Source organism: Lethenteron reissneri, chromosome 21, assembly GCF_015708825.2.
Source record: "Lethenteron reissneri isolate LAM-NWPU_2019-01 chromosome 21, ASM1570882v1, whole genome shotgun sequence".
Taxonomy (NCBI): domain Eukaryota; kingdom Metazoa; phylum Chordata; class Hyperoartia; order Petromyzontiformes; family Petromyzontidae; genus Lethenteron; species Lethenteron reissneri.
The window spans coordinates 8,752,571-8,778,272 of record NC_083799.1 but is presented as its reverse complement, the minus strand read 5'-3'; the positions used below and the strand labels follow the sequence as shown (position 1 = coordinate 8,778,272).

General features: G+C 43.3%; 1 protein-coding gene across 1 annotated transcript in view; it reads left to right on the top strand.

Moving 5' to 3' along the window:
* The window catches only part of PIKFYVE (phosphoinositide kinase, FYVE-type zinc finger containing), a 39,919-nt gene extending 17,696 nt beyond the window's left edge, over nt 1-22,223 (top strand). Inside the window, exons 22-43 of the mRNA XM_061555727.1 lie at nt 339-439; nt 671-742; nt 1,595-1,766; nt 2,727-2,905; nt 3,287-3,400; nt 3,520-3,628; nt 4,118-4,272; nt 5,271-5,358; nt 5,482-5,533; nt 6,003-6,113; nt 6,969-7,089; nt 8,147-8,239; nt 9,416-9,499; nt 10,422-10,513; nt 11,817-11,984; nt 13,420-13,479; nt 14,123-14,299; nt 14,686-14,789; nt 16,294-16,422; nt 19,034-19,298; nt 20,514-20,588; nt 21,234-22,223. Of these exons, the coding sequence (XP_061411711.1) occupies nt 339-439; nt 671-742; nt 1,595-1,766; nt 2,727-2,905; nt 3,287-3,400; nt 3,520-3,628; nt 4,118-4,272; nt 5,271-5,358; nt 5,482-5,533; nt 6,003-6,113; nt 6,969-7,089; nt 8,147-8,239; nt 9,416-9,499; nt 10,422-10,513; nt 11,817-11,984; nt 13,420-13,479; nt 14,123-14,299; nt 14,686-14,789; nt 16,294-16,422; nt 19,034-19,298; nt 20,514-20,588; nt 21,234-21,355 (2,643 nt within the window). The 3' untranslated portion in view covers nt 21,356-22,223. The remainder of the gene's footprint in view (nt 1-338; nt 440-670; nt 743-1,594; nt 1,767-2,726; nt 2,906-3,286; nt 3,401-3,519; nt 3,629-4,117; nt 4,273-5,270; nt 5,359-5,481; nt 5,534-6,002; nt 6,114-6,968; nt 7,090-8,146; nt 8,240-9,415; nt 9,500-10,421; nt 10,514-11,816; nt 11,985-13,419; nt 13,480-14,122; nt 14,300-14,685; nt 14,790-16,293; nt 16,423-19,033; nt 19,299-20,513; nt 20,589-21,233) is intronic.
* Nucleotides 22,224-25,702: the final 3,479 nt, after the last annotated feature.

Sequence of the window (25,702 nt, the reverse complement as noted above, 5' to 3'; positions counted from 1 at the left end):
GTGTAATTCCCTTTTTGGAGTATTTTTAATTGACAATTATTGCTGTGACTTTAAATTCATGCTGAATTATACCCATAATAAAATATAATTCCATTAAAAATAATTGTAAAATATTGTTTTTATGAGAGCCTCACTGGGCAATCGATGCTCTTTTCAGGAGCTTAATGCATCAGAGTAGTTGGCCAGTTCCATTTCTCTGCAGTGTAATAAAGAAAATGTGTATCATTAGCTCTCCTTTTCTAAGAACTGAAATAACCTTTGGTTTGCACATTTGCTAACGGTGTGTGGTTGTGATTTTATAAAGTGAAGGTGAGCTGCGACCGCTTTGTTTTGGTCAGATTGACAGCTTGAACCCCCTGCACCATCAGAAGCTCTGCGTGCTGTTCAGCAGCTTCTCCCTGTATTCAAGCAATGCTCCCAACCCTTGTGTAAGCCCGTGGTGAGTTGTTTGACTCTGCACAGTATGCACACATGTAACACTTTTAATTTTATGAGTCAATTTAAAATGTTTATCCTGCACACGTGTAGAACTTCCACTTCATTACAAATTCTGTGATTACACTAATCTATCCATAAGGATGAACACATTAATAACAATATAATGCTAAGTCATGCTGATAATATAGTACCCAACGTTATTTAATATTAATGGCTGAGTTTGGGCATACAGGTTGGTGACAATGGAGTTTTACGGAAAAAACGATATCACACTTGGGCTTTTTCTGGAGCGGTACTGTTTCAGGTACGTCATTTAATCTACTTAACAACCACGCTGGCACTCATACAATACATTGACATGGGTTCCTCCATGACCAAGCTTCCACATGGACTATCCTGTTCGTAGACACACTTATTCCCCATGTTTTTCCACGTTCAGATTTTGCTGAGCAATATTGCACAATTGTGCTGTGAACATAAAAACACAGCCTCTGACCCAATCACTTGCAAAGTGCACCCAATCCTGTCAAATCTCGGATACCAAGCAGGGTTGAGCTTGAGTAGTGCATGTAGCGCTGACCTTCACAAAACAAGTGGTGTAGGTTGATGCTGTGGGTCTGTCAGCAGAAAGCAGAGCAACAATATTTGCTGTACCTGTTTACTCCAATGCGTGGTACGTCCTACTTACCAACCCAAGCTGACCAGTAGTAAACTACGGTCAAACAGTGCGGCATGAGCGCCTTTGCCCAGCGGTGTATGAACAAACATGACTACCTGAACATAAACACTGCTGGCGGACCAAACGGTATTCAGTTGTGAGAAAGAGCTCGCCTGAGGAAATGTGACCAGAGGTCTTATAGAATGGCATGGGCTCTGGTACAAGGAATTAAATTCGTGGCGAGGGGGGGGGGGGCGGGGAGTCCGTCTTATCCGAGCTGAACTGCCTAAACAATAACAATGGTGAACTGGAGATGCACACGTGGGGCATATACTGGAGACACAACACACTCAATGCGGAATTTGTGCTTGAGACACCAATGCATGCTGGACACTCTCGGAAGGCATCTGCACTCATGGACCTATAATAGCTACACCACTGACCAGCATGGACACAGCAACCCAGCGAATGACGGCATCGCTTGCCATTTGTGTGCAGGCCGTCGTACAACTGTCCGAGCATGTACTGCGATACCCCCATGGTGCAGCATGCCCGCCGGTTTGTGCACGGAAATGGCTGCGTGCAAATCCTGCTTAAGGAGCTGCAGTCGCCCGTGCCCGGATACCAGCACAGCATCCTCACCTGGTCCTGGTGCTGCCTTTGCCAGCAGGTGTGTTTGCACACACAGATCCGTGATTTGCTCGGCATGTTTGTGGTGTTAAGTCTCATCTAGGGTTTATAGAATGTGAAATTGTAATTTATTTCTGGTCGTAGTTTGTCACCCGGTTTTTTTAGTTTGTTCAGGAGCTAGACTGTCGTTGCTAAGTGTTCCCCATTGTCTAATTTTTAGGGAATCTTGCCAACGCCTCCCAACAGCTCAAATTGCCATAGTTGTGTTTTGGCCATTTGCTGAAGATGTGTGCATCTGGACATAAAAATTTGAGTTTACATAACGTGCATGCTAATATTGAAGTGTGCTCATGAATACAAGGACTACTAACTAACGAGTTGGGTTCCAGAAATTTGTTCTCAAGTCCAACTTTGCTCCTGTCGCTTCCAAACATGTTGTACAACATGTACACTAAACGTGGAGAATGGCTTTAAATGTTGTATTAGCTCCTGTAGATGTAGATGCCACTGGTTCTTTGTGTTCTGCAGATGTAGATGCCACTGGTTCTTTGTTCTGCAGATGTGGATGCTAATTCCCTTGGTCAGTTTTTTAAGAGTAGAGAGGAAACACAAGGACCGAGATGTCTGCACAGTTGCTCTCTTCATAAATCAACGTGTAACAGACGATTTGCATCGTGAACAGTTCCAAACACCTTGGCAAATCTTTCAGTGTTTGGGTCCTGAAACTCAAAACAATCCAATTCCTTATTAATTGTGCCGACACCTTCAGCCAGCTGCTTGGTGTTGAACCTCTTTGGGTTGCTCAACCTCCTGTTCTTCCTCAGTGACCTCATCTCTCCACCGCCATCTATTGTGTGGTGGTTGAACTTGCGACTTAGTCCAAACAGGCAACTGGACATATGGACAGGTTTGTTTGTTTGTATCTCCTGAAAGTTTGGAAGTCGAATGTTCGTAACTAGAACAGTCCCTGGTATACTTTCCCTGTGCTTCCTGGGAACAGGCGACACCAGTGGTGCCTCTCTCGGCCGACTCGTGGGCCATGTCGTTTGCCAAGTATCTGGAGCTTCGCTTCTACGGGCAGCGGTATACGCGGAGAGCCAGCGCCGAGCCTTGTGGCCATTCCATCCACCAGGACTACCACCAGTACTTCTCCCATAACCAGATGGTTGCGTCTTTCAGGTGATTATTGCTGCTAAACACAAGTGTTCCTCTGGGGGTGGGCTAGGGATGGTTGTTCAGTGCTACGAATCTGGCAGTACTGGGGAAGCAAAGGCGCCTGGGCATTGTGCTGGCCATGCCACTGACCTAGGGAGATTTATTTTCTCCCTTTTTGAGTGTAATGATCTTTATGGGCATTTGAGTGTCATGTTTTAATGTATGTGCCTTTCTGCAGTTCGAATTTATCTCTACCTTTATCAATTTCAGAATGTGTAACAAATGCGATGCGAATTTACAGAATCGTCTTTTAAACTAACTGTTTTACCTCCCCAGTGGAATGCAGTGTCTGTCGTGGTGGAGAGAGTTATGAACCTTTGCTGTCACTGTCTTGTATTTCCACAGCCACTCTTCCATCCGCCTGCGCCTGATCTGCCTGCCTCCCTTGGTGGTGTGCATTCGGCCACACCACCTGCCCCTGGCCACCCGGCTTGCTGACCTTAAAGACTTCACCACACAGTACGTAGCACGTTGTCACAGTTGCAACGTGGCGGTCTGTAAACTTTTAGGTGAACTGCGTTTGTGCACGTTGCCTTGTTCTACAAAGGTGCACAGCTGTTTTGCCCCTTTGGATCCAGTGTGCAGCAGGTTTACCAGGCTGTCGATGAAAGGCTGAGCTCCCTCAAAACGGAGACCTTCAACAAAAGCCGGGAGGAGAAGGTGGAAGACATGTTTGCTCAGAAAGAGGTGCGGTATCGTATTGCGTAGCAGTTGCCTTGACTGACAGTGGGTGGCACACCCCCCCCCCCCCCCCCCATCGTGAAACTAGTTGGATGGAATGATACATTCTTGTAGTCAATCTACATTTATTTCTCACTTGTACAGCCATTTTGTTAATTCACTGTTGGATGAGGGCATTCCCACACCATGTCGATTGTGGGGGTTGTTTTGATCATACATCATCACTGATCAGTGTGTGGGTTGAAGGTGAGAAGCATAGATATCGGAGCATAGTACTATACAACAATGGATTTTTACTGCACTGCCCTCCTGAAGACATAGTCCTGCAGCAACCTACAAACCCGTGCTTTATGCATAGAGGCCACACATCCAAGCACTGTCCAGGACAAAACCTGCATTGCTTCCGAGACCTGACGATCGGACCAATTCTGGGTACTGTGGCCATAGGGTGTTGCTTACATGGCTCCCGCTAATGTGCATTGTCTTTGCGAACAGATGGAGGAGAGTGAATTCAAAGAATGGCTGGAGAAGATACAGGCTCGCTTGTTGACCAGCGCAGGGGATGCCTCCCACCAGCCTCGTCTGTTCTCCGATGTGCTGATTGGACAGAAGCAGAAGCTATGCGAGATGGTCCACGTCTGGAACAACCGGTAAGTCGCACTGCGAGGTGCCGTTTTTAGAATTATTTATTCCTTGTTAGATTGTATCATTTATAGTGTCCTCAGAGTACCCTAAGTGCATATACTAAGTCTTACATATAATGTGGTAATTTGGAGGAACTTTTTAAACATCGATAGTAATTGAGACTTTTGAAAATCACTAATGATCATGATGTATTTTGCATAGTGCCTTACATGCTTGGGTGTCTCGTTTCATCATCTCCAACCATTGAAAAGGGCACCCCTTGTGGCTGCAGTCCCCGTGGACACAAGGTCACATGGCACCTGGCCTGCAAACAGGCATATGGCTGCCTGTAGGGGAGTGATTATTCAGGTGTAACTCCTTTTTGAGTAATTTTGCAGGTAATTTTAGAATTTAGCAAATTTGGACCCTGACTGCAACAATCAAATGGGCCTAGTCTTGAGTGACATGAGGTGGATCTTTCATCTTCGAATGTGAAGTAGATTGCACATATTATTCCACCTGCAATAATAATTAGGGCGGCCACTGGATTGGAACTGAACCTCCAACAGGCAGGGACTGCTACTGCTGGACCATGTCACACTGTACTCGCAACGCTCAAAAGAATAAACAATGTGCAAAGCAATGCTGTGTGCTGCATTTTCATGCAGCGCAGAAATGTCGCGCACCAGAGTCCTGGTTCAGAACTGCAGTAACTATTGTAGCATTTGTTTGTGCCTGTCATTTTCGGTGTTTTCGGATGTTTTTTACTTTTACATCTTTTATCATTTGTATAACATAGAAAGCTAAATAAATACAATTATAAGTTTCAAGTGGGCTAAATTTGGTCTGTGAAAATAACCAGGCTTTGTAAATAGAATGTATAAACCAGGGCATCGCACCCCTGAATTGGGCTTTTATTTGAAGGACCTGGTGTATGTGACCTTGAGTAACTATTGGAGAATCTCTGCCTGTGTGCCCATTGGAAAATCTCTGCCTGTGTGCTCATGGCATGTGCATTTGGCAGGCTTCAGGACATGTTTCATCAGGAGAAGGGGAAGAAGCGACAGACGGTGCCACCGAGCCCTGGACGCCACCGGCATTCTGATGACAGGGTGGGGCCCACGTCCACAATTTACCAATGCACCAGTATAGAATGCCTGGCTGATTGTTATGGGCAAACAACTGCTCATTGCGCACCATATAATTTTCCCTGTTTGTGCGTCATTTGGTTACAGAGCAGTGCCCACGATACCTCTCCAAGGGTGGTGTCAACCAGCAACGATAAGGGTATGCTTCCCCAAAGTACACTGCTTTAAATACACAAAAAGAAAAATATAATTTATTAGACGTTGCAGTATTATTGTGTGATTGCCTAAATCATGGGCAAGGGGACCTTATGTTACTAATGACTGAATAGGATTTTAAAATATACACGTGTCTGACTTTTATAAGGCAAGAAAGAGGTCCTTGGCTGGACAGGTGTGTGAGCATGCAAAATTAGGGTTGCCAGGTCAATTTTTACTTTTAATACCCGATTTTATTGCAGATAAGATGCTTACAGTGACATGTAAATGTTGTTCGCAGGCCATCTCAAAGTGGTAGGCCCCGTGACCACGAGCTGTATGAAATGAAGTTTCCAGCCAGATGTTTTCCCCACCCATGATTCAAATGAATAACTGTCGTAAGATGTTTTTTTTATTTTAGTTAATTGCATCGCCAAACTGCTGTTGTAATGTCTGGTGGGTTGGTGGTACAGAGGAACAAGGCAGCTCGCTGGGTCCTCCGGGCACCAGTGCCACACACCTGCAGCCACCGTCGCCCTATGAGGCACCCACCTACAACACAGAGCCTGAGCAATCGCAGGAGGGTAAGCTGTGGGGCACGCTCCAACCCCACTCGCCAGGCACCCAGAGCCCTCAACCCACTGAAACGCCATCGTCATCCATGAGCAATCCACTGCTGGATAAAGCCCTCTCCAAGCCATCGCTATCTCACTTGGTTCTGCAATCCACTTGGCACAAGCCGATTTCATGACACCAATTCGACAGTTTGTGTCAGAATACAAATCTTTATCTAGACTGGAGGAATTGACCTGAGGTTATGAAGCTCTTTTTTTACAGATGTCCAGTAATACTTTTGGGTGTGTTCCCACTCGCCTACACCTTGGGTCGCCACGTGGTGTGCGCAAGCCAAAACAATTATTTCCAGTGGCATGAACCATAATTGGGAAATAATTGAATTTACTCAAACGCCTTACCATCCTCCTGCACATAATTCTTGATCTCACTGCTTATGGTGCAACCTTGTGTTTGTTTTAACATTTACATTTAAATTTTTGATAAAATCTTAAGTACGAATAGAATAGTTTTACTCATGTTTTTTTAATGCACGGATGCTGTATCACATTATGCCTGGTCAGTTTAATCTATCGTCCATAATAGAGGTTTTTGGGTTGGATCGTGTAAATGTGTCGTTAAAACCCATTACCACCTGACACAGCCAACTAGTAAGGGTTGCCACGGAAACAGAACATGCCAATTCGTCACTAGTACAGCACACCGGTGTGTTGGAGAGCCAAGCCACAACATTTACAAACAGTACGACGTTTTGCCAGTAATTACAACTTGCTTCATCAGGCGACAGACAGTTTTGTGCCGACGTGTAAAACTAATCTATTGTGTTTGACTGCCTTACGGATTCATCTGCCCTAAATATTTTTCAGATGTGGTGGATGGATTCTTTGGCACCTCCCAGGAGGCCCAGTTTAAGGAGAAGTCAACAATGAAAGCCATCATAGCCACACTCCTGCCTGGCATCAGCTACAACCCCATTCCTCTGCCTTTGTAAGCTCTTCCTATTACAGACCTATTGTGGCACTTTGAAAGTTGTGGGTTGTGCGTTTTTAACATTGCCTCTTTTGAATTCACTTGTGGTCGCTAACGTTAAGGACCCATTTTGATTCGTAAATACACAATGTGTTCTGTTTACATATGTCGAATCCTTTCTTGGGATTTACTCTCGACCTCAATGAATGTGTAGGGGTGTTACGGGAGGGAAACGGACGGGTACACAGGGGTGTCCACATCCACGTCCGCAAACTGTTACCACCCTGGGGGGCTGTGGGAGGATGCTGTGATCCCACACAGCCCCACCCCTCGGTGGCAAGTTGGTATTAAAGGCGGGGCCAGAGAGCTCGAGAGGAGTGTTGGGGAGCGAAAGAGCCAGTGAAGACTGGGAAAATAGGCCCTGGAACTTCTCTGACCCGCTTTCCTTTTCAGGAACCGGGCAGAGCAAGCCAGTGGCGTGGCCCCAGAGCCGATGTTCTTCTAAGAGCCGGGTCTGTCTGGCTGGGTGTTGTGACCTGTGCCTTGACCAGGGCCAGGTCAGATAGCCTCTCCTAGCGCCCTTAGCGGAGGACCTGGGAGCATAACAGTTAGGCAGCCTAGGGGTGTATCCCAGTCCAGTACGGGTGACGGAGTCATTACCCCTTCCATTGTTACCCTGTGAGTTATAATAAATAGTGTGCCTCGACTACACCATCTTTGTCGCTTGTTCAAGTTGAACCCACTACAAATGCGCTGAAAGGATGGTCAATTACCAAATGCCTAGTTATAGGAGTCCATAGTATAGACAACCATTGAACTCCTTTTTAATGCAGTGAAAACTTGGTGACAGAGGGTATAGAAAGTATTTTATTGACCTTGTTACTGCACCAGATTGTGGTATATGCAGAGTCCTCCAGCAATTAATTTCCGTGACACACCTGAAATAATGTTACTTTGTACTTGTTGATGAAATAATATATGAAATGCTTACCGATGATGCATTAGTGACATGCGTTTCAGCATTGTTACATTTCAAAGGTGGTTTTTGCTTTCTTTTCTTGATGCTGTGCTGCAGTGAGCCGGACGATCATTACGTATTTGAGTTCGAGCGAGTGCCCATTGTGGTGTGTGAGAAGGAACCCAGCACAATCATTGCGTTTGCACTCAGGTATACCATCCCATATTTACAAACTGAGTATGACATTTCACCAGTAATTACAACTAGCTTCATCAGGCGACAGCCAGATTTGTGGAGAAGTCCACCTGTTTCGTTCCTTTATAGAGGCGTAGATGTGGTGACCACACTTCTGCGCTCCTTGTGCAAAGTGGGGGGGGGGGGGGGGGGGATTAATGAGCCAACACGCATTATGCGAGCCCTTTAATATTGTTCTTCCTACGTTAATGTTTATCTTCATCCAATTTGTATAATTATAATAATCATGTGCAAGCCCATTTAGTCTATTGCTGGTTTTAGCCTCCCCCATGCCATTTCAGTCATCTGGGTTGTTTGACCAAACTTCACTAATGCTGCTGGTCCGTGCAGATTGCCAATGGGATGGGCCCAAGGGCTCTGTTTAGATGGCACTTGCCACTATCAGCTGTGACTGCCAATGGAACTCGGGTCGCCAAGTTTATATAGTGCAGTGTGTTAACTGCTACCGTGCTGTTCACCCTGAAACCAATTTATTTTGAAATATAAACGAATGTTGTTATTTTATATGCTTTGTATAATAGCAGTAACTTTTCGATTTAAAGCTTTCATGACTGCAGGGATTCATATTCTTGGTTCTTTCGGTAAACTCGCGTAGAAGGGACATAATAAAATAATAAAAATAACACATAATAAAATACAATTCTCACGACGTTTTGGCCAGAACGCAAGCAGCCGTCCTCGGGTGAAGAACAGGTCTGTCGGAAAGACAGCGTCTGATGCTGTCTTTCTGAGAATTGTATTTTATTGTATTTTATTATTTTATTATTTCCCTTCTACGTGACTACCGAAAGAACCAAGAAGATAGCAGTAACTTATTAAAGTAAAGGGTCAAATGTGTAATTTACATATGTATTTAAACTTTTGTATTTAGGTGCCTATCAATGAATAAAAATATATCAAAGATGAAAAGGCTTTAAAGATGGTGACAAAAATAAAACTTGATTTGATGTTTCTTTTAATCTTGTTACTGTCCCCTTCTGCTCAAAATTCTTAATGTAAATCACACCACACCAATTCACATTATCTGTTACTTGAGAGTTGTATTGTTTTTTAGATTTAATTTTGTTAAGGTACTCCAAACTATTTCTAGTTTTGAGGTTTGACTGGCAATATGTATGTTTTGATTACCAGCTGCAAAGAGCACAAGGCTGCACTGGAGGAAATTGTTCGAGTCCTGGGAAGAACGGGAAGTGAAAAGTCTACAGGCAGCGTGGGGTACTTTCCAGCATACCAATACTTGTGACAAACCGTTAACACCAATACTTTGATTTATTCCTCTGCCCAATGGCAGGTCCTTGGCTCAAACACCCTCCATCCTATCCTCTTGAGATGTCTCCTCGTACCACTTTACCGCCCCTCGATCAAGTTGTCAAGCAGTGTCTTTTTTTAGCTGTAGGCCTCTTTCCCAAAATCCTTTTTCAGAAATTCCTTCATCTCAAGTTTTCAAATCTGAGCATATACTAACCGTTGGCCTGGACAATATGATAATGAGCATAGATTTGTATCCTGTTTTACCACCACCTGCGGATGTGTGGTTGATACAATTGGGGTGTGGGTGGTGTGAGTAAGCTGCAGTATAGTGGTGAGTGCACTACGCTACTAAACCGCTTCCCACTCGCAGCCATTACTAGGTAGAGATTATCCGAACCATTCTTTGGTCGACTTTGCCTCAAATTAATACCTGATGTGATGTGTAAACATCACCACTAGGGAGACAAAGGTGGCCGGGCTTTGTCCTGGCCAACCATACCCTTGTCTGCCATACCTGCCTTCATCAGATGCTCGTGATCTGCACGTGCCCCAACAGTCAAAGGCTACACAGGGAATATTTGTCTTTGGCACTGGTCAGCATGCTCTGCTGCAAAACTTGAGTGATTCTCGGCCACAGCTTAATATAGGTGGTGAACCATAGCCGAACTGATCCTGGACCTCTGTTAGATTTGGCTCAGCCTTCGATTAATACCCAGTGTAACAGAATATCTGGGAGTGGTTCTAACCACACCACCCATCTTAACACGTACCTCAATTTGTGCTTGCTGACAGCAATTACTCTTGACATGTTAGAGGGGGGGGGGGGGTGATCTGTGTGGCTCCCTCGTGGACAGTATGCATCTGACCATTAACTCTCTCGTCACAGTGGTGTGGAGAAAAAGGAGAACGTCGTCAGCCCGGGCAAGAGTCCCGAGACCATCTTGTCGTCCGGCGGTCGCTCCTCTGAGCCAGAGACTGGTACAAAACTAATGGTTTGAGTGGTGTTTGACTGCAATTACCTATGCATGCAAGCTAGGGCTATCTCACACTCGCATGATTTTGGCCCCCTGGGTGTTGTAAAAGTTTTTACCTGAAATTCCATGCTCAGCTACACTGCTGCAGAAGGACCTCCATGAAGAGCTCTAAAGAGAGCCCCTCCTAAAAGGGGTGGCCTCCTCTTCCCTGACCAAATGTCTTGGAAGAGGTGGGGGGGGGGGTGGGAGTACCCACACTTTACCCACACTGCCTACTGTGACTGGTGTACCCTGTTTATATTGCTGGGTTGGCAGATGGATATAAGAAAGTTAGCCATTATCTGTGCAGACCCTGGAGTGTTTTCCAGGTACTTTTTTCTACAGGTAGGACATTCGTTTAAATTAATTATTTTTAAACATCCCAATGGAGGATGTAGCAGTCATGAGACTGAGGCTTTCCTGGGTTAAAAAAGTTCCATCATTTATAATTATTCACGAGGTGGGCTCTTAATGTAAATTGTGAAACTCGATTTGAATTGCAACGGCATAATTACCAGATGATTTTTATAATTCAAAGCAGTTTGCCTTGCACTAAGGTGGCATTAGTTGTATATCGTGGCCTAAACCTGGGATTCTATCTAATTGCAGTTTTGTAGTTCCTTTTTAATTGTATTCATTATTTGGTGATGCTGCACTGGCAGTGGTGCACAAATAACAAAACCAATAAATTCATCAATAGCACTGCCTTAAAAACATAGGTGATGTTTTGGACAATGGCCTTGACAGCACATAGACCAGAGAGGTTGCATGAAATTGTATGAGGTTGAATCTGTACAATTTTGAATGAATACTTAGCTTTACACCCACCCTGATGTGCACTACAGTGGGCTTCATAGGTGTGTAATGATAGTGGAGTCTACATGCGGCGTGAAGGGACAAGTGGCCACGGGACGTAATTAACAGGCGTTAGCTGTGAGTGCAAAGGGACTAGTGGCTACGGGAATAATCGAAAGGAGCGTGCGGTCAGGTGACGGAAGAGGACTGTAGAATCTGCTGGTTGAGCGAGCGTCCAGAGTCGTCGGCGAGAAGGTTCGGCAAGGGGGGCATGACCTCGGTCCGTATGCAAGGGAGATGTGCAGGAGACTTGGCGCTGTTGCAGCCTGTGTGAAATGAACGTGTCTTCAATAAAGGAGGCATCTCAAGAAAAGTGTCAAGTCGTCTTTACAGGTGCACTCTGACAGCCCCTTGCCTTATCAGTTTAAATATGGATGGAGGGGGACTTTGTTTTGTGACCATGTGTGGCACAGGGAGGAAGATCTCAGGCGGAGGGATGCTCTCCTTTTTCCGGGGCACGGTGACCAAGCCGCCTGTCGAGGCTGGAGAGAGGAAGAAGGCCGAGACCCTGCGGGGAGCGGAATCAGTCCAGTGCACAGTTGGGCAGGGGTCCAAGGATGTACCTGATGCCCAGGGCCAGGGTTTGTTTTTTGTTTTTTTTTCCTGTTACACAGCTGCAAAGCTACTTTCAGACCACACTCTTTTGCAGACTGCTTATCAAATGTGTACTTACCATAAGAATCGCTATATAAATGTTTACCATTTTTATGCTGACGATTGCGTACCATTGAATAGTTTGTGGTAACAATTGACTTTGCTATGCTTATGTCCTGTCTGAATCTGTGCACGTGACTGCTGTAAGCCACTAGGAGGTGCTACGTTCCCCACAGGCGATTTATTGTGATGAATTGAGACCCTCAATTATGACAATTGATCACGAGTGGGCAAATCGTTACGTGCCTACCACCCATGCATGTGGGGCTTCGTGTTACAGTTTTGTGGGGGATGTACTCTGCGCGTCCCTCTTTTATATTTTGACAAAACTGCATGGTACTGTGGTCAACCAATGATGCCCCTTGTACACTTCTGTATTCAATTGTTATTTTAAGAAGAAAGTAATGACTGCATTGGCTGTTTTCGGCATTTACATTTAACAGCGGTCACAATCATTTATGTAAATTGATAGCATTTGACGTATATGCTGTATATATGAAAAAATTCAAACAATTTGCATGCTTTTGCAATGTCCAGCTGTTGGCTTACCATTATTTTAATTTAGCTAACTTTGATTTGAAAAGAGAGCCTCATTGCCGACCCACAAAATAAACTTTTGCTAAAGTTGGCATCCCGAGGTCCTAAACAAGGGGAAGAAGACCCCCACAGCCAGATGGCAGGACACTAAAAGCAGGCTTTGGAGGTCAGGTGTCGACTGCAACAACTGCAATGGAAAGTTGTGGCAACCACAATAGCTATGATGACCTCGTAATCTAAAGCAGTTGAGGCATATTCCACAGATTTGTCATCTTTGTCAACGTATAGTTTTCTGCTCCTACTTTGTCTCCATTTGTCATTAGCATCCAAATCAAGTTGCGTGGTTATGGCCAACACAAACGGCACGCACCCTGTTCTATTTTTTATCCGGTTTAACCTGTTTGGCTAGCAATACCTGTTTGGTTGGTGGCATTATTTAAAATAGATTTGTGCATCATTGGATGGAAGCTTAACAAAATTTAATGACTTAACCGAAGCCATTGTTTTTTGGCAAGTGTCTACATGTGTGGTGATCTAATTTCTGTACAGTATTTTTTTACATATATTATAGCCATTGTCCTTCAATTGTTAATACAATTAAAATGTTTTTAAGAACAGGATATACAGTAGATGCAATTACTCTTATGCTTTTCAATAGATCTGCTTCCAACATTGCGTTTTATTTTCTTGAATACATAAATAAGGGGCTTCACAAAAAACTTCCTTAGATTTGTATTATCTTTTGTGACCTTCCAAACCACTATTTGTGTGAGGATGGCTTCACAACTCCCCTCAGTTTTGTTGACATTTTAATGTTTCCTACAGATGAACCTGATGGCTCTGACAAACAAAAGAAGCAATCCGTACACCCCCACATTGAAATCCGTGAGTTGGAGAAATTCAAAAAATCCACAGACACATATTTGGAGTGCATTAAATACTGCCTAGGTAATCCTCTTTGGCAATAGAAAGGTTAACGGTATGTTTGTCGTCTTATTTGTGAACAAGATTAATGGAGAACCCAGATTCAGGCCTGTATTGCAAAGTTTGGAAAAGCAGACCCAAACATACATTTGTAGTTGAAAATTGTAAACTGTATAATACGTAGCTAACACGACCTTTTTAGAAAGCACATATATAAATAGGGAAGGTTTTGGGCAGTGGGCCCTTCGTTGCACGAGTGATTTGTGCTTTGAAGAAGGGCCATCCTCAAACGTCTTATTGCCAAATGCTTTGGTGTTTATTTTTGCTCTTGCGCCACTACACAATACCGGAATAGGAGACAACTACATGGAAACGCGTTGTCTTGAATTGTGTTATTGCATAAGTGAAAAAAAAAATTGGACTTTTAATGTTCTGGAAATACTTGCAGGTTTCCCAGGTCTGCTATTGCAAAAAGTGGACGATCCTGGGAAAACCAGGATGGGGTGGCCACCCTAATAATAATACCGCATATATTTTAGGACGTTTTTGTCAGAAAAACCCAGCCGACCCAGCTTTTTGCTGTCTGTTTTTGCTGACCGAGCAGAGTTCTCCGACTCGAGTTGCCGGTTTTACTGTCGCGTGTACTACGGGGAGGAGTTCCGCAAGCTGCGTGAGGTGATCTTGAGCAGCAGTGAGGAAGACTTCATCCACTCGCTCTCCCACTGCATGCCGTGGCAAGCTCGCGGAGGAAAATCTGGCTCCGCTTTCTATGAGACGCAGGGTGAGGCTTTCTGGGACAGACAGTGTGGCCTGGCCAACAAAACGTGGACAAAGATCGCTTAGGAGAAGATCTAAAAGCGTTGTTTATCAACAGAATAGGGTGCAGACGTTGAATGGTCAAGCGTGAAAAGCTAATACAACCATTTACCCGAGTAAAGCGCACAAATTAAGTGAAATACCAATTTCCCAACCCTCTTTGTCACGCGGTAGAGTTAATTTATATGCAATCTGGACAATCTGCACACGGTTAATCTAGTTGGATTTCTGTGGTAAATAAAACATGTTTGAGTAAAGTGGTTCAGTAATGAACTGTGGGAGTGCAAATTCCCTGCTCTGGCTTTTCTGCTAACCTAATGCAATAGCTCTTCTGCCGTCTCACTGCTGCAGATGAGCGCTTCATTCTGAAGCAAATGTCTCGTCTGGAGGTGCAGTCCTTCTTGGAGTTTGCGCCACACTACTTCCACTACATCACCAACGCTGTGACACAAAAGGTAAGATCCACTTGGCTTTTGTCCTCTCATCGACATAAAATGGTCTTGAGTTGCAATTATGTTCATAACAATATTGTAATGTAGCACTCGGAGATGCTGTCTTGCTTAAGTTATATATATTTATTATATTACAGTCCACCCGACTGACATGATATCAGGTTGACTAGAAACAACTGGGGGTGACTCTATGTATCTGCTACGTGACGTTCACGAAATAGCTGACTGACTATATAGGAGCCGTTGATGCAGTATCTGCGATAAAGATGTCTAACTTATTTCCAAGACGATGTGGGCGATCCACCCTGATGACAGCGACAGTCTGGACCCCCTAATCCCCACAGAAGCCCCGCCCTGCGCTGCCTTTTATTTCCCCTCGGCTCTGCCACGCCCCTTTCCCCCAAACTCTCTCCTTTGCCTCACTATAACACCCCGGGGGGTTCCATCTCTACCCCCGCGTTGACTCCTCACCCAGTTACATCACTCGACCTTGCCTGTCATCGCTGCAATAATTATTTATGGCCACTAGGCCCCGTACTGTCCTTCCAATATTATTAAGTACCGCATCATCTTTTGTAATTTTGATACTGAAAATCAACGTGCTAATATACCTAAAGAATAAAATTTCACTTGGTCATTTTACCTATTGTGATATAGATTGGTAGCATGGATAGTCACAAAATATAAGTAAATTGTGGAAAAGAGAACACATGCAAGTTAGAGACATCACTTTCACTTGAAGAAAAGTGGGTAGAACGCCATTTTATAAAGGGATTATGGCCAATGGTCAAGAATAGTGATGGTATGGCAGCCAAAGAAGGTATCATACCGAAGAGGAAGACTGGCAAGGTAATGGGATGAATGCAATTAGCTCCTGTGGAGGAGCAAAATGGATAATTGCATCACTGAACCATGAGAGAGATGGTGATTGAGGGCTGTTTTTGTTCATAGCTGACAATGGCTACATTCTCTCTGCTCAACCTCAATTGCAGTGATATCACTGGTAATAAAGTGTGTAATTCATCACTACTGTAATTAACTTCTGTGAGGTCCATTTCTGCCAATGTGGTGAGCCCAATAGACTTACATTTCATACCCATGGATGGTGTTTGGTATTTGTAGCCAGCCTTGTTCAACCAATCATTTAAATTTGTTACAAATATTGAATTGTGTTTCAGTGTCATTGAACTTGTCTACTGGTCGTATCATATGTTCATTGCAGCTAAAATGTGAAAGGTAAATATAAATTATTGAATTTAAAAATAGCAGTCTGTTGGCAACTAGTTTACTTGGCAGACCTTGTTGCTTTAGGCAGCAACTGATGAATGTTTACCGATGAAACTGCGGTTAAGGTCATGGTGGAGCAATAGGATTGTGCATGCATTAGTTGGTTTAAAAGTGTACAACATTAGATGAAAACCTATCCAGAAGAAAGTAAAACAGTGGTGTGGTGCTGTTGCTAATGCTTGTACTGATGATGCTGCTGCTGGTGTTGATCCTTTATCAGCGTCCAACGGCTCTCGCCAAGATCCTTGGTGTGTACAGAATCGGATTTAAAAACTCGCAAACCAACACGGAGAAGAAACAAGATCTCCTGGTAATGGAGAACCTCTTCTATGGCAGGAAAATGACCCAGGCAAGTTTCCGTTTACAGTCTACACTTTGGCTGTAATGGTTTAGTGCTGGCTCGCAAGGTGTTCGATGCCCGGCAGTTACTTCACACCAACATTGTGTGAAATTGTTTAAATGTACAAACCTTTGTCAATGCACTGCTATGGGTTCTGCTAAAATAGTGTTCAATAGAAGATGGTGCACAAACATCCCTTGTACTATTCTGTTTCCACATCTATGCATCTCGCACCTTCTTCAATCCACACCGACCAGTTTGAAATATGGTCCAACAAACCACAATGTGTGAAATACAAAAGCAAATGTGTTCAGATATCATCTGCCCCATACCATGTGGTGTCTCATTCCATTATTTAATCTTTGTCTTAAATGACAACTTCAATGAGGATGTCCCTGCCAGTTGCCTTGACAAAATGGTATTTGGTGCTGCGATAACGTGACACTGCAATCTTCGAGCCAGGATGTATACAGTGCAGACAGCTGACATAGGATCTGGGAGTTCATGCCCTCTGAATGCTGTTCATTTTTATCACGTTACAAATGCTACATTAACTTTTGTGGTTATGGGGAAATGATTAGCCAAGTGTAAATTCTCCTGTGCCACAATTGAGTTTGGCCCCATGAGCTGTCAAACTGTTATTGATCTAAGGTTTTCATTTAAATATACTTGATTTCAATCAGACAAACTTGAGCCCTTGAAGCCTCATTGGCAGTTGTGCAAACCATTGGAATTATTGGTAATAGAATTGAGCTTGAATTCAAGTTGAAAGCAACTGTAACATTCTTTGGTTCTTTCGGTAAAGTCACGTATAAAGATAAAATAATAAATTAAATAATAGCATACTACGACGTTTCGATTGCAACACAAGCAATCATCATCAGGTATAAAAGAAATGGCAACAAAAATCTAACCAGAAAACTATAGACAGGCATATAAGCAAGCAGACAGACATCATAAAGATACACAGAGAGAGAACACGTATCGGCTTATGTCTGTCTATAGTTTTCTGGTTAGATTTTTGTTGCTATTTTATACCTGATGATGATTACTTGTGTTGCAATCGAAATGTCGTAGTATGCTATTATTTAATTTATTATTTTATCTTTATACGTGACTTTACCGAAAGAACCAAAGAATAATTCCTGCAGTCACGAAAGCTCAAATTAAGATTCAACAGTAACATCATTAGAAGTAAATGTCTCGCTGTATTCAACTCCAAGTAGTAGACTCAAGCCTCATGCATCTGCAGTTAAGGGGCAGGGAGATGGAAAATGTGTATTACCTGTCCCACCATGCTTTGAAATCAGCAATTTGAGCTTTATTCCTAGCCACAGCTAACATCAGTGGATAATTATATTCGAACCAGCCCTGGGTATCCCCCCCACCAGCCTGGACTGATGAGTGTGATGTATGGTTAAAACATCCACCATGCTGGCACGGTGAGGGCGAGGTCTTAATTCATGAATGTCCTGGGTATGATGTCCACTGCATTGGCGATGGTATCGTCTGAAAAACACAGGTACCAACAAACCTCCCTAACTATTCCCTCGCTAGTTTATCATCAGCCATATCTGTAATAAAGGACTCTTCAGACGGTGTAGGTCTCCGTTGTCCTTTATTCGGGTTCTTGTCTCTCTCACCTCTGCGGTGTCCTCACTCAGACCCGCACCTCCTCCACCGTGCACTCCGCAGCCACACCACTGCTCTGCAGCCACACCACTGCTCTGCTCTGCAGCCACACTGCTGCTCCGTGTGCCCCGCACACTCTGCGAGCTCTTCACACCCGGCTAGCTTCCCACACTCCACTAGCTCTCCTCCACTAGCTCGACTCCACTAACACTATTCCACTAGCTCTGCTGTGCCCCACGTGCACCGCTGGCCGACGGTGCCGTGGCCTCCCACCACGTGGCAAATGGCGCCACCCTCTCGCCACTGCCCAGCGTGGCCTCCCCCTGTTTCCACTCCTTCCCAACTCCCAGATTGCTTCCGGTTCTCCCCCTAAATCCTCTCTCTCACGTGACCCAGACTCCACCCCCTCTTTCCTTGCTCGCATTACATATCCACTGCTGAAATGAAGGTGCCTGCTAAGCCATTTCCTACGGTTTGAAATTCAACAATCCATCTCGCTCCCCCAAATGAGCTGATTTAATTTCTGCATTTCTTTCGTGGATGTGGTGTGCAGTCCTTCCCTAGCTATGGTTTAAGAATGTTAGTGTGAAATGTAAGATTTACAAGGTGACTTGGGCTTCAGGTTAGATGTGCTTGAGGGGAGGAAGGTTAAGACTGGTTCTAGATTTGAAGCTTTCGTGACTGCAAGGATTCATACTCTTAGTTTTTTCGGTAAAGTCATGTAGGTAAGTGATTTTTATTATTTTATTTTTATTAATTTTAATTTCATTTTTTTACCTACGTGACTTTACCGACAAAACTAAGAGTATGTTAAGACTGGTACCAGCCCGTGGGCATCAAACTCAAGTGACCAGACGAAGATTTCCGGGTTCTGGCAGGTGTCGTCCATGTACCGCTCTTCTCTTGTGTTGCATGTACATTGAACCTCTTTTTGCACCGTACGTAGCCACCCGTGCTAATCGGAGCTCTTGCCTGGGGATACGAGCAGGTGTTTGACCTGAAGGGCTCGCTGAGGAACCGCAACGTGAAGGCAGAGGTGAGCAAGGAGGGGCCATGCGAGCTCGTGCTGCTGGATGAGAACCTGCTGCGGGTGGTGCGAGACGACCCACTCTACGTGCGCCCGCATTGCAAGGCGGCGCTCACTGCCGCCATCCTCAGGGATGCCCACTTCCTCTCCAGCCACCTCATCATTGACTACTCTCTCCTTGTTGGCTGGGAAGAAGGAACGGGGCAACTTGTACTCGGCATTATAGGTCAGTCCTGCCCTTTGTAGTGCTTTGCAATTTAGGCTGAAAATATGTGTGTTCTGTTTATAACAGGTGGGGCATGGAAAATCATAAATTATCCAATTGAGCCAAATTTTTGTGTAAATCTGAGTGCAATTGGTGACTTAACCTCTGGAAAAATGGTAATTTTGAGAACCCATTGCTAAATCGAAGATCCCAAACCCTGTTATCTCATGGCTTACGATTGACTTATTACCTGCTGGTGTGAGTCTGCTACCATTACCAATTCACTCTTCAGAGGTCATGAATTAAATTTCTTGTGATGTATGCCTTCAACTTTCTGACGTGAATTTAAACGTTCGTTGAGAAAAAATACTCTGAGGTTTGCAGTCAGTGATGTCACTAACATTGTACTACAAAACCAGTACGTTTGTCACTGGTGTGCTTTGACGGATCACCTGACCAGTCTTTTTCACATTTTCAAAGGTTCGAACTTGTCAGGCAGCACTACAATATAAACACTTTTGTGTCGCTTTTTTATTTAATGTAATATGTTTTATTCGTAGATTTGTAGTTTTGCTTTGTCATTGCATGTTTAGAATTGCCCTGTATGGTAAACTAATGTTCCTGAATTGGTTTAAATTTCTCCTGTGAAACAAATTTCTTGCTTATGCTCTTTGGTTCTTTTGGTAAAGTCACGTAGAAAGAAAATAAATTAAATAATAGAATACGATGTTTCGATTGCAACAAGCAACCATCGGGTACTAATGAATGAGAAAACAAACCTCGTAAACTTAGAAATATAATGCAATACAACAGTCGACTAACAGTCAACACCCTACCTGGTTGATTACGTTCTTCCGAAGATTGCTAAATTTGAGAGAGACGAAACACAGACACGGAGACACAGACATACACACAAGCAGAGAGACAACACACCAACACAGAAAGAGAGAAAACAAACTTAAATCCTCCCCATAGAGGTCAACTTGATTTGAGCTTTAAATAATATTTAATTTATTTTCTTTCTACATGACTTTATCGAAAGAACCAAAAAGTAATTCCTGCAGTCACGAAAGCTCCAAATCAAGTTTTTCTTGCTTATGGTTTAATGGTATTTGGCTTTAACGAATACTTTTACACTTCTGCTGCTGCACCCAATCTCTTATAGGTCATGGATGTGTGTGTATATACTTGCACGTCAATAAATCCATGATTAAATCCGTTTTTATGGTCTCCTAGATTACATACGAACCTTCACCTGGGACAAGAAACTTGAGATGGTGGTAAAATCTGCAGGCATCCTTGGTGGCCAAGGTACATGGATGTTAACGTTTAAGCACTTTTTTGCATTGTCAAATATTCCGAAGTGGTTCTCGATGGAAAAAAAAGGTTACTAGTCCCTCCTTACTGCACCTTCCCTTTCTGCACAGTCACGAGTGGTGTAGCATATTGTCCCCCCACACCTGGTGATTTTAGGATGGTTGGCTCCATACAATGTCAAATTATACATGGGCTTCTCCTGCCCTTGCATCCTGGTACATAATAGCAATGACACTTAGTCACCCTTGACCTAGTCCACATGACATTCATTCCCATGGCATCACCTAAGGGGTTTGTCTGGTCATGCTTTTTTTTTAAATCCTTTATATTAAGTTCGCTTGCTTGCTTGCTTACGACCGTGCAAATCTTTTGGTCGTCTTTTAACCCACTCCCCGTGATCCAATCGAGCTGACATTTTGCACAGACTCGTTGTGCGAGGCAATTAATGTTCGTGAAAAAAAATTCAATTGTTTAATACTGGCAGACAATCATCTGACCCATAGGTGGCAGCCATCTCAAGCCAGAGGACGAGAGGACTCTAGCCGTCACGCATATAAAGGATTTAGAGTGAAAAACTTTGTTTTTACGGGTTATACTTATTTGTATTTGCATTGTCTTCCCCCCCCCCCCCCCCTGCAGGCAAAATGCCAACGGTGGTGTCACCCGAGCTATACCGAGCCCGTTTCTGTGAAGCCATGGACAAGTACTTTCTCAAGGTCCCTGACCACTGGACAGGACTAGGTTTAGGTATTGATTACTGAACTGTGTTATTACTGTTACTTTGGCTAGCTCTTTTGTGGCATTAACAGGTGTTTTATTTTGTGCTTCTATTTTAAATTACACTTTCATTGAGACACTTTAACACTGCTGCAAATTGTGCTTTGTGTGCATTTAATATTTTGCCTGTGGACCAGTACTTTGCGATAACCCTTAAATTATGTTGGTATAATTGAGCACGATTAATTAAAATTGAAATTTTAATGTTGGCAGTAGCTTTTTTTCCTTTTATATACTGTCTTCATTTTTTTAGCAAGTGACTTAAAATGCTTTGAATATAAATACGGTACAGTCCGTGAGATTTTAAATTATCCTTGCATAATACAACAGCACTTATAGGTGTATTGAATATTGAAAACTGTGATTTCACATTGACTTTACAGATCTATGGCTGGCCGTTTTTGGTCATTTTTTTTAGTTCGTGTTTTTATCTTGCGGGGGGGGAGGGGGGTTTAAGAAGTGTGATTTACCAATGCTTTCCCTCGGTGTTTATAATGACCAAAGACCCAGATATTAACAGCACTTGACCTGAAGAGATGAGCATGCTGCAATTTTTTTATCGCACTGCATATTGTTTTCATATATTCAGTAAGTATTCCAATGAAGTGTAATGTACCTTTTTTACTTTTACCTAAATGTTTCTCTGGGCTTGTCCTAAAATGTGCGATTTTATCTAACATGCTGCATTATTATTAAAACAGTGAAACCCCACGTGACTAATGTTATGTATGCAACTTAACGGTGTATAATTTACACAGTTATGCCTTAACTTTATGCAGGCACCTCTGTATTAGTCTTACAATAGAACACTGAAATATCCAAAGCCTTTGCAATAAACATTGTCTTTATTCATTACAGTTTCATTTGTAAAAAAAAATCAATTTTACCTAAGCAAATTGTTTTGCATTTTGTAAAGCTGTGCAGACGTACGATGGTTAATGACTTTGTCATTACTCTGTCCACTTGGATAATCAACACTGCTAAATGCCAATCTTGCGACTGCTTTTAACTGTTATTCTTATAAAGCCGTGGTAACAGAAGGACCGTGGATTCCATAGTACTCATTTACTAAAAAACGATTTTGGGGGGACAACCGACTTACTGACAGTCATTTCAGCCAATGGCATAGTTTATGGTAAACGGGTACATGTGATGTTTATGCATGGTAATGTGGTATCCTGGAATATTCTTAGAGTAGCAAAAGTAAACTTAATCAATTTATTCCTATACCACCAAGGTCACTTTTAACGTTAACGGTTACAGAGCATTGTGTTTTATCCAGACCTATGCTATAGACGGCAGCAGATGTCTGGATATTTCCACTTCAGTGCTATTTTGCAGGTCGGTGCATTATTTAATTTAACTTATTTTTGCTTTCCCATGCTGTAACTTAAGGCACATGGGCATATTCGTTTTTATAATTTCCATAAATGGTATTGTTGGAAAATTATCCATGCATCTGTACACGTTAAACAAATATGAAAACAAACGACCATTGCTCGCAGGCTTTATCTATTTGTACATCTGTAATGCATTGATAATTTTTGTTGTGAAAGCAGCATACATGTCTCAGGATAACAGTTGCACACTCATAATTACTAATAAACTGGTACACGTCAATCCAATAAATACAAATCTGCATCAATTGATTATGATTTAATGTGGAGTGACAGTAGAGCGGATTGACTCGGATTTCATTTAAATTATTAAACACATTCATTACACTATCAGCACTGTTTTGCCACTTTTAAGATTTTAAAAAGTACAATGGCCAACACTTCATTCGCGGCAGCCAACAGGTGAGCACCTCCCCATTGCTTACTTGAGCAGAGGAGATGCATCTACTTATTTGCGCATTTAAAAAGTTGCTGTGCACTTTCACAGAGGGCAAGTCGGCATGTTTTTGTTTGAGACCAATTACTTAGCCGTTTGTTAAATTCGAGACTAATTGTCAGTTTGTCTAGAGGGCCTCCATCACTAGTTTGTTAATTAATTATCTAAAAATCCCATTGGTTTATTGCTTAACGAGCCCTTCGGAGACCATTGATGGATTACTTTGTATAGTTACTATCAGAAACTGGTATCTGAAGACCAGATTAGAGACTGATCTGAGTTGTGTAAAGACGAACAGTTTTCAGTGTTACTCTTTGTTTTTTTCGGTAAAGTCACGTAGGTATAAATTGAAAACAACTATTAAATCACCACGTTTCGGAGGCAACAAAAGCTTGCGTCTTCAGGTGGAACCGTTAAAGCCAAAGTCACTTAAGTGTAGTAAGTGACTGGCTGTAATGGTTCCACCTGAAGATGGAAGCTTGTGTTGCCTCCGAAACGTCGTGATTTAATTGATTTCTTTTTTTTTCCTACGTGACTTTACCGAAAACCAAAGAGTGAATCCTTGCAGTCACGAAAGCTTCAAATCTAGAATTGGTTTTAAGTGTTGCCAAAAGACCCAAAATGAGTGCCAGCTTATTGCCAACATTTCAAAGTCCAGTTTGTTGGTTTGTCAGAAGATCTAACCAAAAACTGGTATCTAGGTCTGTAAAATCTTTCTTCTATATCTTATCTTTATATATATAAAAAAAAGTCAATGGTCTGGGTTTGTGTGTTTGCGCGCTTGCGAACGATTTGCCTCTCCAACGGGTGGCGTTTCCGTTTTAAAATATATATATATCCAGGTACCACGCCGTGAGCAAGCACTATTCCTTTTTCACATCAGTCAACTTTAAATTCGTTTAATTAGCGATTTTGTGCGATTTCTGTGCGCTTATTTATTTATGACGCGTGCACGACCATACCAACTCACGCGCCTTTGGTGGGGGGGGGGGGGCGACTGCCCATGCTAAGTCGCACGCCTTCTGTGGGAGTGAGGGGGACATTTTCACGTTAATGCTATTAAAAAACCCAACGCTGACGTGAATTCTTCACCGATGTCCCACCCCCACCCCGATGTTTGTAGTTATTATTATACAGTCACGAGATGGGCCATAGATATTATTGCAGAGCGGCCGGGGAGATCGTGGCTGGGGGGGTGGGGGTCGGGGGTAGCGCCCCAGCCTGTTAAGGTGCCACCTCGGCCGGGTAGACAATCTAGGCGATGCCGGAGGCTTTGCACGAGACTAGGCCTCAGTACGCCACTGTCAGCTGAGTACTTTGCGATAGTCGCTAAATACTGATATGGTCAGCATGTACTACTGGAGTGATAGCAGGTACCACCAGTAGGTATGCACTGATGTAATCATAGCAGGTACCACCACAGTCGGGATGCACTGCTGTAATCATAGCAGGTACCACCACAGGATGCACTGCTGTAATCATAGCAGGTACCACCACAGTCAGGATGCACTGCTGTTAGATTTTTAAGAATAGTTTTGAAAAAAAAATAAGATCCGAGCAACGCCGGGTACTTCCCGCTAGTATATCCATAAAGAGACTGGTCTGGAGCGTCTCGACCCCATCTAACCAGTGTTGCCTAGACTTACACTAATTGCTTCATGGACAGAGCTGCCACCTCCCTTGTTTTCGGGTAGGTGGCAACTTTAACGACAATTGGCATCGGTGTTCGGGTGCCAGGAATTTATTTGTAGCGAGATCTGGTACCGCTGGTGTTTGAACTGTATTACAGTCCTGTATTTAGCATGGTCTTGATGGACCAAGACTGAGAAATGTCCCGATTTTAGTCTGTGGAAGAGGGGGGGGGGGGCAACAGTCGTCCCGAGCCTCACCCGGCAATCCACCTTATTTCACGACGTTACCTTTTAGGCGATGACTGTGATTGAGAATCCCCCTCCATCGATATTTTCCCCCAAAGTAACCAGAGGCCCTGTTCCTATACTATGGGGGGGGGGGGGGGGTGACCGTTCCAGGAGGGGGTACCATTGTGAAACACGTGGGCACTACATTGCTGTTTACTGGGTGAGGGTTATTGTTTAACGCCTGCCGTTCACATTTAATAATGTGCACAGCTGGCACTTGTATGACCTAAATACAACTATTTTATTTTAAAGACAGATGTGTATCTGGTTTATTGGTCAATATAATTATTTTCCAAAATAACCGGGCATGTTAAGTTAATCGAGGATTTTATAATTCTCAGATCCGGTTCAGTGTTTGGACCCTGGTTTCCTTGGTAACCAGCATCCATATTCCTTGGTTCTTTTGGTAAAGTCACGTAAACAAAAAATGTGAATAAAAAAAATATGTTTTTAGTATAAAAACACTAATGTAGACTGTATCCTGGTTCTTAATCGGAGTGAGTGCACTGGCAATCTATAATATAGACTGTAGCCTGGTTATTACGTTTGTTTAAGAACCAGGCTACAGTCGACATTATA